At 37.0% G+C, this 17,898-nt stretch overlaps 1 protein-coding gene across 1 annotated transcript in view; it reads right to left on the bottom strand.

Moving 5' to 3' along the window:
• Positions 1-17,898, bottom strand: part of WDR64 (WD repeat domain 64) — a 61,279-nt gene that overhangs the window by 21,350 nt on the left and 22,031 nt on the right. Inside the window, exons 9-13 of the mRNA XM_048937762.1 lie at positions 15,792-15,931; positions 8,336-8,459; positions 5,312-5,460; positions 3,572-3,695; positions 2,043-2,212 (exon numbers count right to left, since the gene is read on the bottom strand). Coding sequence (XP_048793719.1) covers positions 2,043-2,212; positions 3,572-3,695; positions 5,312-5,460; positions 8,336-8,459; positions 15,792-15,931 — 707 coding nt within the window. The remainder of the gene's footprint in view (positions 1-2,042; positions 2,213-3,571; positions 3,696-5,311; positions 5,461-8,335; positions 8,460-15,791; positions 15,932-17,898) is intronic.

The following is a 17,898-nucleotide window of genomic DNA, read 5'->3' as shown; positions in this document are numbered from 1 at the left end:
ACTTACCAGCATAGGAGTTTAAAGCTTTTGACTTAAATAATCTGTAAGTACTGAAATTTTTAAAAATACCTTCCTTGAGACTAACACAGGCTTGGCTAAATCTATGCTTCCCTTGGCATAGTGAGCCTAGCAACCTTCTGGAAGAGTGGACTGAACGACCAAACTTGGAAGGGATCTGAATCTCTGTCTTAGCAGTTGAAGAGTGTTGGCTACCCCTGATTGTTGTCCCAGACAAAAGGCCTAAACAAGTCTGAGAACAGCATGACCTAATAGCTGCTTCTCTTTGAAAAGAGAAGATATTGTCCAGATAAGAATCAGTTCATTTCAGCAGCTTCCTCTCTCACTTGAGTACATTCTATGCTCTTCCTGTGCAGTTGAACTAGCCTTCCAAAAGTACACTAGCTCTTTCACACCTAAAAGACATTACTGTGTATGCTAATGCATATGCCATCCTTGTGTCCCTCCTTTGGAGTTTGTCCAGAGAGGGGCCACAAGGATGATCAGAGTATTGAAGTACCTCTCCTATGAAGAAAAGCTAAGGTAGCTGAGCTTCTTTAGCTTGGAGAAAAGAAGGCTCTGAGAAGACCTCATTGAGTTCTTCCAACACTTGAAGGGAATTTACAAACAGGAGGGACATACATACTCTCATAGTGACAGGGCAAGGGGGAATGGCTTTAAACTAAAGGAGGAGTGACCTAGATATTAAGAGGAAATTTTTTACTTGGAGGGTGGTCAAGCACTGGAACAGGTTTCCCAGAGAAGCTGTGGCTGCCCCAACCCTGTAGTTGTAGCCAGGCTAGCCGGGGCCCTGGGCAACTCGATCTGGTGAGCGGCAGCACTACCCACAGCAGAGTGATCAGACATTCTACGATTCTATATCTTACATCACAGTAGTAAAACATTGAAATATGACTGAGTTTCCACTTGTGAAGCAAAGCAGTTGTTAATGGTACAGCCAGTAATAAATAAAACACAAAGGGTATAGTTATAACAGCTAGAACTGTAAGTGAGCACTGGTTGTGAAAATTCCAGAGCAGCCAGAATGAACTTACACAAACTTCTTGCTGCATCAGCACTAAGGAATGTAATCAGGGCATTAGGCAGCTGCTTCCCAGCACAAACATTATCCTGAGGAATAAAGTGGTACCTCCTGACCCTTTGTGAACTGCCAGCTCATACACATTAGATGCACTGGGAGGGGAGCACTTGTCTATGGAAGATATGAAGAGTAAATGTCTCCAAGGTGTTCTGCACATAGCCATGAGTCAATCTGTTCCAATTTTGTTCACTGTGAGACTCCTGGTTTCTATTCAACTTTTTGTTGTGTCATATATGCCAGCTAAACAATGTGTATCAAATACCCTATGCTGCAAAACATAAATTCTTGATTCTCTTGTTTAAAAACGAATGGTTAACAGGATTGAGAGTTACAGAATTCCAGCACATGATAAAACCTCAGTGTTGCTCTGCAAACTTTCTGTCAGTGATTCAGGTTATTGTAGTCCCTTTGCATCAGATAGTCAGATCTCAGCCTCAAATGTTATCTTATGAAGATGAAGAAGAGCAATGAAACAGTTTTTCAGGTGAAGAATCAGATTCAACAACCGTGAATGACTTCACTTATTCGAGTATTCGCATTTACATTAATCAGTAACGTGTACACACAAGTAAAAAAAGATCTGGTCCTCCAGCAAACACAGATTATCTTGATAACTGTTACAGCCTATTAGTAAATTGAATCAAAAGGCCTCAGTTACAATGACAAAATATTCATTTTCCATTATAGTGAGTACACCTAAAGAAATGATCAGAATGCTGAAAACACAAAAAGCAATGGACTAATGAACTTAAAAAGAAAGAAAGCTAACTTGATGACTTACAGAAAGAGAGTTACTTCTTGATAATTTCTATAAGTTCATCTACTGATTAATGAGAAAGTCTTATTTTACTTGAAAATTAGTAGCTAATGAAAGAAATAATAATAATTAGAATGTATTCATAGGTATATATATACACATATACATGTAATTATGTTAAAAAACCTGAATGATTTTCATTTTCCCACTCTGTTCCAAAACAAGAAGAACATGCTGACTCTCAGTAGCCTTCAGATAGGCTAACTTCAACAGGCAGTGTTCATTTTTGCTATGTTGGGTCAAAGGCAAGGCTTTAACTTCCTGTCCACTGCCAAAATTCCAAATTTTCACTGTTCCTAGACAGGAATAAGAAACATACACAAAAGGGAATGAACTTTCAACATTGCTTGTGCTTGAAACTCAGGAATTTGAATGAGGACAGGGAAAGGAGAAAAAACAAGAAAATCTAATTGAAGATGCAGAGCTAAGTCAATCATCTTCAAGAAGCTGTAACTGTGTATATGATTATTGAGAAAGCAAGCTTAGGGAGAAAAAAATATACCAAAAATCACCTTCACCATTAACCCCACTGTTATTTCATTCCTTCTATGCCCATTTTAGGCTGCAGCCCAGGTTGAAAGGCCACAGCCCAGTTCATTGCTGTTTCTGGATTAGTGTCATCAGAGAGCAAGCAGAATGGTGTGCAGTCAGGAAGACCACTTCAGGCTCTGATACACAGCAAGGAGCAGAGCAACACATTTGTTGGACTTGTCCCACAGGATAGTGAGAAGAAGCTAGAGTATTATCCTAAGTGAAGCAGTGTCATGGTTTCATGGCTTTTCATCTGTATTATGCGTCATAATATCTTGCCTTGGCAAGGAAACCAAGCAAAACCATGACAGGCAGCTATTATTTATGAATCCAGTTTTGTAGGACTTGATAGCATTCACCTACAGTCATGCTTTTAAGATCCATAAAGAGTTCATTCTATGTTGCAAAGTATAAAATTCTAAACATTATTCAGTATTCTGTGTGGAAAAAAGGGCATTTTCTTTTTATGTGAGGCAGCCTTCATATAGCTCATATATTTCAATAATTCAGGTATATACTTGAACATCTGAATTTGGGAAGAACTGCTCTTCAATGTTCGCAGATTACAAAATTATTAAAGTTGCAGCAGAATTTGGTGTAGCATCAAATGCGTGAATATACTGAGTGATCCTGTCACATTCTGTACAACTGATGCACCGTAAACAACGTGGGAAAAAGTCAGGAAACATACATACATATTCTGTTGTTCAGTACAAAATTGAGCTGAGACATTATAAAATCAAAAAAAAAAAAACCTACTATTCTCCATCTGGAGCCATTCACTCATAGTGCTATAGAGATCTAGGTCCAGAGATGAGGAGACATATTTTCAGATCAAGAGCTTTGCAGGCATTTTTTTTTTTTCCACAAAGTCATAGGCAAGCAAAGTAACAGAGCCCCAGCATTCAAAAATCACCTTTCTATGAATCACACAAATAAAACATAACCAGGACAAAAAAAAAGAACCCTCTACTTCTTTGTGGGAATACTTCCTCCCACCTTGGTTGAAAGCCAAAGTTCATTCTATCACTGAGACAAAGCAGTTCAAGACAAAGAGTTCTGATTGCTTGTATGCCATTTCACATAAACATAATAAAAATATGGGAACTATTTAGTTGGTTTACCATCACGAGCTCCAGAAGCAAGATAGAAACCATTTATTTCAATTGCTGCACAGGTCACTTCAATATTCAGCCCATGTGCATCTTCAATCTGGTATATTTGATATCCTGTTTCTAGGTCCCACACCTTAAAAAAAAAAAAATTGATCATTTGTAGTACATCCTCTAAAATTCCTCATACATTTTTTTCTAGCGTAATCGTATAAAGATGAATACTTCCAAGAGCATATTTAAACTCCCCATGAAAAAAATTCTCTTATTTCAGCAGACTCAATAGCACACAGTCATGTTCTTTTACTGAGATCCTACTGCAATTTCTCCAGATTCAACTGGATTTGTGAAGTAGCCACTCATGTCTTAAGCACTACCTGGATCTGACGTTCTTCAGCAACAGATGCCAAAAGCTATCTTGTAATTGTAATGTTGTAGCCATCATGATCTAAAGAAGTTGGAGGTTTACAATGAGAAATAACATCTCATTGAGAGTAAAATATAGACAATTCACACAAACAAGCCTTCTGCCAAAAAAAGGTATGTATTACCATCTGTCTCAATAACTGTAGCTATATCACCCTATAGATCTTGCCACTTAACTTCATTAGTAATTAATGAAAACTGTAGGTCCTTAGCACTTGTGACAACCAGTATCACACTGTTAATTACACCTATGATGATTCACTGTATTTGTCTATGGGTTTTCTGAAATTTGTTTAGTGATTACTTTTAGTGGTTCAAATGCAAATAGTAAAATTAATACACATATTTAATATTTTAAATAGCATTTCAGCAGTTAGCAGTGATAAAAAGTAACAAATGAGAGACATCTCCATCACTTTATTTTTCTTGTTAAATGGTTGTTATATTCAACACTTCTCTTTCACTGTATGACTGAAATCCTGAAGGCTCAGAACAACATGTTCTAAGAAACTGAAAAATAAAAGGATCTGCAGAAGGTCAGCAAATTGGCTCCAGATCTGCTGTCAAACAGAAACAGATTCAGAAAAAAAAGGAATAATAGGAGGATAAAAAAAATCAGGTTCTGTGTTTTGGTCACACACTGAGTGCACCATAAAAACTCTCAATTTTACTTAAAGAAACCTTATATCTGAAATACAATTTTGATTAAAGAACCCTTTTGTATATTTATACCTTTTTACATAGTCCTGTTTTCACAAAGTGACATTATTCATGTTTCATACCAATCCACAGAGCATCTGAAGTATGTTTTTTATACCCCACTGAGCTGTCTGGGACTCCAGCATTTACTATACTTTAAGCAATGTTCATGAGACATGCCTTCTGGATGAAAGAATAGCATGCAATTAAGTTTGCATAAATTGTTTGGATACATATTTGATGTGGCATTTAAAATTGTCCTTTGCAGCTACTAAATAGACAATAGACTTTTACTATTATTGCTGTATTATCCATTCTCGATCAGGTGAAGCGTACCAAAATATGGCCAAAGGAAATAAAAGCACAACCAAAATTGGCACTTCTGAAACCTTGCTGTCTGGTGCTTGCAGTACAAGTCAGAGAAGTAGTTTTCTAATAAAATTAATGCTGTTCAATCCAATATAGCTGATTTATCACGGCTATCACTTCCCTGAAGAATCTGAGCACAAAAATGGTCGCAAAGCTGACTGTTTAAGTAATAAACACCAGTTGCTTAAGTAACCGCCCAATAGCTCATCAGTAATAAAGTCTGAGACTTTTTCAGCTTAAAGGACAACTTACACTCACCTTCAGAATTGACTCAGAGCAGACAGTGAGGATTTGGTTAAAAGCCCTGTTATAAGCCAGAACATTTATGCTTTTCTCATGTGTTTTTGGGACCTGTTTTGTATCTTGTATCATGTGCGTTAGCGGATAAATATCAATGACAGTTGAACCTGCACGTAGTGAGACAAGAGAGAGCATATTTTACAGAAAGGTTCATACAAGGAGGAGTGTTCATTTGAGTTTTTCTGAAAAGCATAAGGAATCTTGTCTGTTTTTTGAGACTATTTTTCTTGGAAAGAGAAAACCTCAGTTAAACAATAGCTAAGTATTTCTCTGCCTCAAGCCACTTCCTTAGACATAAGAATTTTATCTACAGGCAGTGAGATCTCTCCTGTACCTTCCTTTATACAGCACTGCAGGTCTGAATGAAGTTTCACCTTGTGGTGCTCCCTGATCAGAAGGATTGCAAAGACAGAAAGACAGATAGGGAAGACAAGACAAAGGAAAGGAGAAGGCTTTTGCAAGGCAGGCTTGCAATCCAGACTCTTATTTCAGTTCCAATATAGCTACAGTCTAACAGCACCATAATGTAGTCAGCAGTAAATATGCAGCAAAGGACGGAATTGCATTAATTCTTGGCATGAGAACAGGCACAGGACTGCAGTTTGGAAAAAGACACAGAAGGAAAGCTATGGCAGTACTGAAATGAAGCATGAAGGTGAGCCATAGTACACGGATCATAGAATCATAGAATCATAGAATCACCCGGGTTGGAAGGGACCCCAAGGATCATGTAGTTCCAACCCCCCTGCCTAGCAGGGCCACCAAACATCCACGGATGTTAGTGAACAAATAACTGAAAATCTCCTCTGTAAAATCAGGTACATAGCCATAAGAATTAATGTACCCACATACAGCCTCAAGCCTTTTGTCTAGTTCAGGAGCATGGAGATATTCACTTAACCTTTTAATGACACCATTAACAGAGTCCAGGACAACATTTTTACAGATATTTAGACACAGCTCCAATCAGTGTTTATAAGGACAAAGCTATCTCATTCTTCTGAGGACTTAGCCATGTAAAACCACTGTTACTATGCCTTGAAAAATCTCATGAAGTGAAATTTTAACATAAGATTCTTCCCATATCTTTTAGTTATTAAGCATATTTATAAACTAGTCTGAATAGTATTCTGATTTGTGGACTCCAGTTCAACGTAAGTAGGTTTATAACAGGCTTATTAGCACAATAAACAGAAGCCAGCAGGTCATTGAAAACAAAAGATTTCATGTTCATCTCAGATTTGACAAGCTATTTGCCTTGTTCTTGGTGCAAATACTGGAACTAGATGTCTCCAGATACAAAACAACAACCTTATTTCTCTCAGGTTTCTCTAGCCCAAGGTCAGGCTTCAAAGCTAAGGAATCCAGGATTTCAGTGACTATGTCTTTGGGCCAGACAAGGCTTGCTGGTTTCCAGGTTCTCTTCCTTAGATACAGAGGGCTAAAATACTTAGTGACACCCGTGAATCTCTAGGCCCTCAAAGATTCTGCGCTCCTTGTTAGGAAGTTACGCAGAGCCAAGAAACATGGGATGAGTTCCCACAATTCTTAATTCCTGATCAAGTGGGTCTTCTGGCATCTCCAAATGGAAGGAGGGTGCCAGAGAAAAGCTGAGTCCAGGAATACTAGCAGCTGAGTAGCTTTTAACAAAGGCCAAGGCTACAGAGTAGAACAGGTAGCTTATTCTTTCTCAGAAAGGTTTGCCTTGCCTTCACAAAAGCCTTGATCATTTACTGTTTCCTACTGTTAATTCCCATGCTGCATATTTTCACATATATTTACATATTGAAATTAGCAAAACACATAACAGGACTCACTTCAAAGTGGTCTTACCATGCAAATCCCCCCCTCCCCCCCCATACATTTCACACACATTATTCCTTCATTCAACATTTATAGAGACCAAACAGTGGACGCAAGCACAATAAGGCTGTGGGTGGTGAGTTTCAGTGATATGAAAGACAAGCCATGTTCCAGACGGCCATGCACAGCTGTCACACACAAGATGAAGAATGCCTCAATCAGCTCATCCATGCGAATTGTTGGATTACAAACAGGGAGCTTTGGATGGAACTGAACATCAACTTCAATGCACTAGAAATGATTGTGGCAATGCTAGAATATCGCAAAGCTTGCAACATGTGCGTCCCATAGATGCTCACATAGGAACAGAAAGAACACCATATGCAAGTTTGTCAGGACCTACTGAACCAATATGAGGTTGAAGGTGACAGTTTTTTATTGAATTATTATCAGTTATGAGACGTGTGAGATGTAGTGTCGCCACTACAAGCCAGAGTCAAAACAGCAGACCATGGAGTAGCAATGTGAATTCCCCCTTGAAGAAAAAGTCCAAGATGCAGCCCCAGCTGGGCAAAGGGATGTGCACTGACTTTTAGGATAGGAAATGAGTGATCCATCTAGATTTCCACAAATCCAGAGAAGCCATCAAATCAGATCGCTATACTGGAACAGTTATTAAGCTGAAGGCTCACATTTCCTGAGTCTGACCAGAGAAGGCAACCTTTTTCTTGAAACATAGCAACACCAGGCTGCACACCAGTTTGAAGACCAGAGAGCTTATCTGCAATCTTGGCTGGACTGCCCTTCCAAATCCACTTTATAGTTCAGATTTGGCACCTACTGATTTCTTCTATTTGTGTTGATAAAAGATGGACTGCATTGGGAAACATTTTCCTAGTAACTATGCTGTCCTAGCAGCTATGAAACAGAGGGTCACCTGTGCTAGTGCAGATTTTTATGAGAGTGGGCATGCAGTCTCATGACAAAAACGCTCAGCTAATGGTGGTCATTACATTGAAAAAACTGTATTTTGTAGCTGAGAATCTGCTCTATCAGAAGTGTCATTTTACTGTTTGTTGCTGGTGTAGTTTCCACAGTAATGAATAGGAGACATTACTTTTGAAGTGATCTATACAAAGGGGGGGGGGAAGCTCTCACACATTAGTTACAGTAACATACCTGTGATAAGTGTGCCACAAGCATTGTCAAATACCATGGCAAGGGTCTCAATCGCTCTCGGACTCCCTTGATCCTGGAAGACCTGCAGCATTGAAAGGGTCTGTAGATCCCAAACTATAAAAATCTAGAGAGATGGGGGCAGGGAAGTTAGTACAGTTGAGAATCCAGTAATGATACTATTTTTCATTTGTATGAGAAAAATAATATAGCATCCAATGAAAGTCACATTGTTAAGTGTGTTACATCTGAAAATAAGCAAGACAAATACCTAAGGCATTTTTCATCATGATTTTAATGATAATAAGAAAGGCTAAGATTTGCAATGTTGACCTGAGAACGAGATGAGCTAAGAGCCATCAACACCAACATAGAACTCTGAGAAACAAACATGAACGTGACATCTGTCAAACTCAAAATGAAAACAGTAACAGTCAAATCCATTTCTGACAATTCAGAAAACTCAAATCTCTAATTTTAATCCCTCTACATTAGAAGGATATTTGAAAGCAAAATTCTACTCTGAGAACTATTTTCCTTGCAAATTTGGGACTAGATTTTTTTTTTTTAATATTAAGGATTTCTGCAGTCTTATGTCTGTTTGCTTATGTACAAACTTAAATATTTCTATTCAGGAACAAAAATAAAAATAATCACCTTATACATTTAAACAGAGAAAGTAAATGTTTCTCCAAAACACACCCAGAAAGCTGTACTCTGAAACATAAGAGTTTTGACTTTTTCAGTTTTCCTCATTATATTCCATTTCTTTCTTCATTTAGAATTCTATTTATTCTATTTACATCGTTTGTGCCCATTATAATCCACAGGCAGTATTCTCAGTCCTTAAACATGTTTTTGATAATTAAGAACACTTGTGTTTGCAAATGCTTTGAAAACTTCAGTGCAATTGTTAGGAATACTTTAATGATTACTTCAGAAGACATACGTTCTACAACTGAACTTACATTTCTTACTCTGTATGCAATAAAGTACTGAAGTATAAATCTTTCCACTTAAAATACAATCTCAGCATAGAAAAAGTATCATGAAAGAAATAAAGTAGAAGACTGTTCACTGTTTGCAAAATAAAAATGAGTATAAAGTATTAAAAGCAAGAGTAATGGACACAAATTATTCAGGATTATGCAGTATCAAGAAGGGAGAAGATACACAGATTTAGAGATCATTGGAATTTCCATGCAAAACCTGATTTTAAAGAAATTTACAGAGGATCCAGAAAAATTTTGAAAAAGGAGAGAAAAGAAATAGATACACCAGTTTGAACTGATCACTTCTGACACTAGAGGAAAATTCATATAGAAGCATTTCAGGATTTTGAGTAAAAAGGAAATTTGAATGCCCTGTTTATTTTCAGGAAAACAAAAAAGGAAAAGTACAGGAACCTGTACTGATTCAGAACCATGCCCATCATATTTCTGCCCAGAGAGGCTGTGGATGCCCCAACCCTTGGAGGCATTCAAGGCCAGGCTGGATGTGGCTCTGGGCAAGCCTGGTCTGATGGTTGGCGACCCTGCCCATGGCAGGGGATTGAAACTAGATGATCTTTGAGGTCCTTTTCAACCCAGGCCATTCTGTGATATTTCTCTAATAGATTTCTGACTATTTCAGAAATTTACTCAGGCATGCAATTGCTGAACCATACAAAAAGAGCCTTTTGGAGGAATAGCCAGTGAGAGTGTTTGAAGAAAACTTGGTTAAATAGAGAAAACTATGAAGATGTTTGTTCACCTAGGAAAAAAAAGTGGAGAAGCAAAGATACAAAGAAGAATTGGTGATGGAATTTAAAAAATTTAGGGCAATATTGAAGGTAAACCTCCAAGCTGATTTCTGGCCCAATCACAATTAGGTGTAAAAACAGCTCTAAGAACAGAATATTAATCAGAAGTAAATATCAATGGAGATACTCAGGTGAAAAGAATAAGGCCTTGAACAGAGACCTTTCTGGAAATACCTATTAAATTAATATTCTATTAAAAATTGGAATAAAACTGAAGATAAACAATTTTAATAGTATCATGTTTTTTTCAAGCAAAAATCGGTCAGACAAAACATAAGTTTGACATTTTATCACAGCAGTAAATCACAGAGAAAATGATTTTACAGCACAAGTGAATACAAGCAAAAACCTGGTCATTAATAAATCTCTTCCTTCCACCCAACCTTTCTTCTTTTTGGGGGCAGGAGATGGGGAGGTAACATAAACCACTGTTTCATATAACTTTAACACAAGGCATCACCAGCATGGCAGTGTGATATAATGTCACTGCTACTTATCTGCATTAGCACATATAACTGGCATGAATTCATGAAGACAGACAAGAAACAAAAACTGTTCTTAATTTGAAACTAGGAGGCCACTGGGGGAACTTTCTGAGGAACATTTTTAAAAAACTGTTCTATTTAATAAAGAACTTCCAAATCACGGTAAGCACTGGGAAACACTGAAGCCCTTTGAAGACATACTCTTTATGGCAAAATGCTTTTTGACTGTGTCTTGTGAAATCACACACAGACTATTTTTGAGAAAACAAAATCAGAGTGGAGGCAGAGTGCAGAAAGAAGGATCTTCAACTGCTGTTGAAAATTACCGTTTTCCTTCTTCACACTGTTTCCACCATACAGGAAAACTTAAGCTACATTAACAGTGATACTGCCTGCAGTGCTGACTTAAATGAAAAATACTTGTTGGCTCAGTTCTAGTATATTAGCAGAATTAGCATTGACCCATGGACATTCCTTTTGCATATAGATGTTGTAGTCCAAAATGGTGCAGAGATTCTTCTTAAGGGATTTCATTTGCTACACAGCTTACCTACTTCAGTGTGTCATTGAAGGTTCCATGCTGCAAGTGAAAAAGTTACAAACTCATATCCAAAGTCCAAACCCCCAAAGAAAAATCACCAGGCATGAAGCAGAGGTCAAACTGCAGCTCTGCTTGCCATGTTATTTAATAGAGTAAGTTACCTGTGGAGTTCAGTTTTGCACCCTGTGATCTCTGAAGGTGATCCTATGAAGTACTACAACTCCCCGTAGTTATTAGAAGACTTAAAAACAAATTGATGTCAGTGGGATTCCTTTTGAGGCAAAGACAAGGAGGATTTAGTTCTAAGCATATTAACACAACATGATGCAGCAGCTGATCCTATACCTGGTGCCTTACTGAGACAGTAATCTGCTGAAGTTCAAAATAATATACATTTCAAATCACTTCCTTAAATAGCACCACAAACCTGGTAATACATAAAGTAGCTACTTTCTCAGTCATTGAGAAATACTGAAAAAAATTAAACTGGGTAATAAGCAACAGTGAAACTGTTTGCAAATGTTTGCAAATTAATGGGTCTGCAGGCTATTTACTAGGTCCTATACAGTGACAGAGATTTTGTAAAAGACCTGTATATCTGTCTGTACTGTCTGCTCAGTATGCTGACAATAGAACTGCCTGACCCCTCACACAAATATGAAATGACCCTTAACTCTTCCAGAAAACAGTTTAAGTGGATATTTAGATAGTGTGTGGGTCAGAAGCAAGAAGTCTGAGGTTCAAGCACAGACATGTGGCCCTGAACACCTGGGTTGGGTGAGCTCAAAACAACAATCATGTTCTTCCTGCTAATGTTCAGCTTACCTTAGAATAATGACACAGCTCTCACCTTAGATGTAGTATTGAAATATTCTTCATGTAAACACCTTATTTGCATTTTAAGATCCAATATTTCTTTCTTTACCAATCAAAAAACAAAGGAGCTAGAAAACTGCAGGTCTGCAAGTTCATTCTTAATGTAGCTTAATCCTTAGATCTCAGTTTTTGGTTAGAAAATCTAAAGAAATTAACACAGGCTGAATGTGGCTCTTGATCTTTTTTTCTTCTGAGCAAATACAGATTATTTATGCTTTAATAATAAAAATTTAATGCTTTAATAATCAAACATTTGCCCAGAAACAGAAAACCTACTGGATCATTTCCTTCGTATATGCCTAGAATATATGAAGGCAATTCAATTATGAATGCAATTCATGCATTCTCATAAACTGAGAAACAGCATTTTGGAAAGATACCACCATAACTAGAACAGATTTTCCTCAAACAGTCCAACTGCACACTGGTTGCAAGCATGCATGCATGTTATATATCAAATTTAGGTGCTAGAGAGAAAAATATAGGTTTAAGCCAAAAAAGCATATTTAAAATTAGTTCTAAATCCTTCTTCACAGAATCATGGTTTGGCTGAGCTTGGCAGGGACCTCCTGGATCCATCTGCTCTACCAGGCTCAAGCAGGGCTACCCAGATCAGGCTGCACTGGACCACATCCAGATGCTTTTTAAGGTCTCCAATGGCAACCTCTCTGGGCAACCTATGCCAGTCCTCAGCTGCCCTCAGAGTAAAAAAATGCTTTCTGATGCATAGATCATTTTTCCTGTTTCAGTTTTTGCCCACTGTCTGTCAATGGGCACCAATTAAAAAAGCCTTGCTCTTCTTTGATAAGAGGCTCCCTGAGCCTGCTCATCTCTATGCTAATTTTGCAGTTCTTACTTGCAGACTATTCAAGAGAAAAAGTAATTTGCATTGCAAATACCAGGAAATTGGTTAAGTTGATGAAAAAAAAAAAATCAAAGAACCTTCAAGAATATTTGACATCTGTGCAATATGAGAAGAATATGATATCTGGGAGGAGTAAATAAATTATTATCATAAAATCACACCAGAAAGGACAGGATTAACTTTGACTTTCAAAGCAGTATATGAAAATGTATCTGATATAGATGTAGCCAAATAATTTCTGTGCAGGGTATCTGGAGGAGATTTCTCAAATGCCTTTTTCTAATTTTCTGGATTAAATTTAATATTGTTGATGTACATTTTAGTAACAGTCCTGATTAGCAATGGTTTGACATAAATTAAACAGTGTACTTCCAGCTCAGCTGTTGTAATTTTTCAGGAAGATGGATGACCGTATTATAAATACATCCTTAAAGCAATGTTATCTGATTTCAAAATAGGCCAGAGAAACATAGATGGTAATCTACACAGGCTTTGATACAATGACATGCTTGGTTCTAGACAGGCAGAAAGCATTTGACTCCCCTGTGAGATATTACACAGCAAGTTTGCCATTCAGCAGACCTGGAGAGGAAAAGCTAGAGGCTGCTAGTATTAAGATTCCTGTAAATTTGCAAAATCACAAGATATACAAACCAATAACATGTCTTGCTCTTATTACCTTCTGTCTTAGTTTCAGCTGGGATGGAACTGTTTTCTTCAGAGTATCTAGTATGATGCTATGCTTTTGTTCTAGGAGAAAAAACAATTTTCATAACACACCAATGTTTATTGCGGCAGCTAAGTAGTGTTGAACAACTTTGTTCACCTTCGTTCACTCATTCCATCCCCTTCCCTGTCAGATATGGGAAAGAATTGAAAAAAAAGTCCCACAAAGTAGAGCTTGTATGGGTTGAGACAAAACCATTTACTAACATAGAGAAAAGGAAAAGGATAAGAATTGGGACACACACACACGTATGTATATAACAAATGATGCACAATTAATTGCTCACCATCCCCAGCCAATGCCCAGCTAGCCCCGAGTAGCAGGGGAGAGAACTCCCACTCCCTACAAAACTCCTTCTGCATGATATCATATGTATGGAATATCCCTTTAGCCAGTTTAAGTCAGCTGTCCTAACTCTGTTCCATCCCAGCTTCATGGGCCCTTTGCTGAGAATGGCCTTGGTTCTGTACAGAACTGCTGAGCAGCAACTATAAACATCAGTATGTTATCAACATTGTTTTTTTTCCTAGAACCAAAACGTAGCATCATATCAGACACTGTGAAGAAAATAACTCCATCCCATCTGAAACTAAGACATCCTTCCTGGATTCTGTCAGAATAAAAACAAGAGGAAGGTATGTTTATAACAGAGTCAATTGCAGTACTTTCCCACCACGCCTAAGTACGTACATTACTTTAAGTATTAGCTATTAAAAATGAAATTACTTTTAAGGAGAAAAAGGGCAAAGAAAATTACATTGATTTGAAAATAAAAGTTTTGTGTTGTTTGTAAGGGATAGCACAGAGTGTTATAGTAGGAAGGTACTCCTTATTCTCACCCCATTGATCAACACGTACTGAGATTGTTCTTACGCATTCAAGCATGTAGTGTCAAATCTTGCTCACCTGACTCACTTAAGCAGTCTAATTCAACCACAGGAGTAGTTTTAGTTAAATTAGGGTGGCTTTCATCAATGATTCAGCAGGCAAGACAAAATATTTCGACCTCTACTGTTCTAGTTCCAAATTCCCACTCCACACTAAGTGAGACAAAATGGTTTTCACGGCTACACAGCATTTCAGTACCACTGCTATACCACTATCCTTAATTTTCTCATTTCCACTAATCATTCTGAGGGAAAAACCACAAGAACCACCCTCTTCCTGCACCCAGGTTTAATAGCCCCTACCTATGACTGTTCTTTTCCCCTCAGTGGTTTCTGAATGTATTGAAAGTATTCTGCAGCATTAAAACTAAAAATAAAATAACTGCTTCCAGTTGCAATAGAATGAGCAAAATAAATACAGAGAGGAAGGGACAGTGTTGAATTATGTATGTTGAGATATCTCACTCTATCAGTGACACTATTTGTTCACAGTTTTTGTCTGTTCTTAAAAACATGAGAGATTGAGTTGCAGTAGCCAGTGAATATACAGCAGGTAGAAGCACTACTGTGTCAGATAATGAAATTATTTACTGCTAGACATCCTTATGGCAGGCTAATAGGAGACTCTTAGGATGTAGCTACTTTAACAAAGAGCTTGTGTAGTATTTAAAAGTCTGTATTCTGGTGAAATGTTTCATGCTTTTTTCAGCATGGTCATCACCACTGGCTATACATTTTGCCAGCAATGAATAAGAAATCGGCATGCTGTACTTGTAAAAATCTGCACAATTTCTATTCACAAACAATACTTTTAATTACTAAGTTTCATAGCTGACATTGTTCAAGAAGAGGCTGAGTTGATCATGGTGCATAGAGTGGTGAGTATAAGAAAAAACTCATATTTGGTAGGTTGACAAAGAGAGGAAAGGGAAGTGAAGCAGCAGGAAGTTGTTGCAGATGATTAGTACTGAATTAAGCATTCAGATACCGGTTTTGTAATAATTCTGCCATAATTCAGCTGACAGGTAACACAGAATATCAGAATTTTAATATTTATTACGTGTTTTTTTGCACACACAAAGAAGAAAGTCAAATATGTCAATTCTAGTCTTGCTACTAAAAAAAATACGGAAATGTTAAGCTAAAAGCCTACTTTATAATTAAAATAAACAGATTATCAATAAGATTAGGACTAGATGCTATCAGTATTAATTACTCAGAAACACATTGCTATTTTGATTGGAAATATTGATTTGAAATTAGGAAAAATATTTTACCTTTGCAAATGAAAGGCTGATGACATGCTGATCTTTTTCATTCGTCACGATTTCCACAATACTGTGCTGATGTCCAGACAGCTTTCCTGAAGGCCTAGTATTAACACAGGGATGCCACAAACGAAGGATTTTGTCATGACCTGTCAGAAAATATATATATATATATATATATATATATATATATATATTCAAAAGACTGAATAGTCACTAATACTGTTAAGTAAGCTTCTTGATGAAGGTACTGGTGCTCATAAGTCTCAGCTTTCAGCGCATAGCCAACTCACATGAGAATACTAACTTTTCATTTAAAGGCTGGATTCCAGCTTACATGTTAACATGTATTCATTGCTTGATCCCATACTTGCATTAAAACCACATAACTGATTAGCATTTTGAAGGCTTTTAATTTTGTTAGGGGAACGTCAGAGGCTCTGGCTGTGATTACATATGCTGGCCCTGTAAAAGCTTAACACATAATTAAACAGAGTTGGGGTGTAGATTTTTTTCCCCTCAGAGACCTTATTTAGAAAATGATCAAAAAAATAATAATGTCCCCTTAGTGAAGGGGGGGGTGGTCATACATAATGGCAAAGGGAGCAGACATGCAAGTTGATGGCAGGTAGGTAACTAGTGATGAGAAATTTTGTGTCTTAATATAATGAGAATTAAGTCTTCTCCTTTTATTTGTGCGTTCAAACATTGAAATTACTTTCAACAATAGAATCACTAATACTTGTTATTCTTTTTAATATCTTAAATAAATTAGCCTCATTAAGAAAGAAAACCTTTCCCTACGTAAAATGATGCTTTCTACATGAAATTTTAACTAATTTTTAACTTTATTCATGCCAGGAATGCACAAAGGCTATTGGGCAAGAACAGAAGACCATTTTTATCAGTCTTGAACTGCTACTTTTAGACTAAGAAATCACTAATAGATTGGATTTTGCTTTATTACTCACAAGGGAACAGTAAATGCATTTGAAAAATCAGTGGGGTTAAAAGATGATTTATCATATTATTCAAAGCTGGTAATTTCCTTCTGTATACATACGTAATTTGCTTTTTACTGTAACTGTTCTCTGATGTAGTGACTAAGACATAGTTAGAATTGAAATAAATATAGAGTAAGAGGAAAACCATATCACTTTAAGCATAATAATAATGCAAAATATTACACAAAAGTTACTCTAAACTACCATGGACTCTATATTTTAGGCCACTAATGGGATTATATCATTTCATTCATAAAAGAAATACAGGTTTAAGCAACAAAAGTGAACTCTGCATCAGTTTTGCTTGTATCTTTCTCATTCATTACCACAAATGAGAAACATTTGGAAGACAAAGTTTGGATCTATCACAGTACTGGTGAAACTGATTACAGTATTCAAATACAACTAAATAAATGATTGAAGAGTAGGAGTGTTAACACACTTTAATAGTCTCTTCCTAATGAAAAATGCATTTTAGGATTCAGTACTTTGCATACCACTTGTGCTATAAATACATCCCTAAATAAGAATAGATTGAGGCATAGCAAAGTCATTAGCAAATTATCCTCCTTGATTACACAATAAGCTATTGTATAATCAAGGGCTGGACTTTCTTTTTAATTGCTGAATATGACAAACTATTTTCACTAGTGCTTGTACATTCTTTATGTAAAATTCCTAGACTATTTAGCTGCTCTGGCCATTGATTTTCAGGGTGTATTACTAGTCAACAAGACTTTACTAACTCAGGTGCCTATATTCATTTGAAAGAGTTTAATTATGTCATTAACTGTATTTCCTGTGTTTCTCAGAAAGAATGCTGGTTTTTAGGTTACAAAGACAAAACTAGCATGCCCTGGTGCAGCTTTGCAGTAGTCCTGTCTGATGTGAACTTCACAGTAAATTTGAAAGGGACTATCACATCCTTTAATTGGTTTAGCAGTTCATTTCCACTCTTGCCTATGACTATTAGCTGTACAGCCCAGGAATTCTTCCTTTTGTATTCAAGGGAAGCAGCAAAACTGAGCACTACAAATGAGGGTGAGGCAGGAGGATGCCTTCTGACATCAGTAAAGATCAGTGGGCAAACGAGATAGACAGGATTCCAAATC

This window comes from Lagopus muta, chromosome 2 (assembly GCF_023343835.1).
Source record: "Lagopus muta isolate bLagMut1 chromosome 2, bLagMut1 primary, whole genome shotgun sequence".
Taxonomy (NCBI): domain Eukaryota; kingdom Metazoa; phylum Chordata; class Aves; order Galliformes; family Phasianidae; genus Lagopus; species Lagopus muta.
The sequence above is the reverse complement of the archived record's forward strand: the minus strand, read 5'-3'. Positions and strand labels throughout refer to the sequence as shown.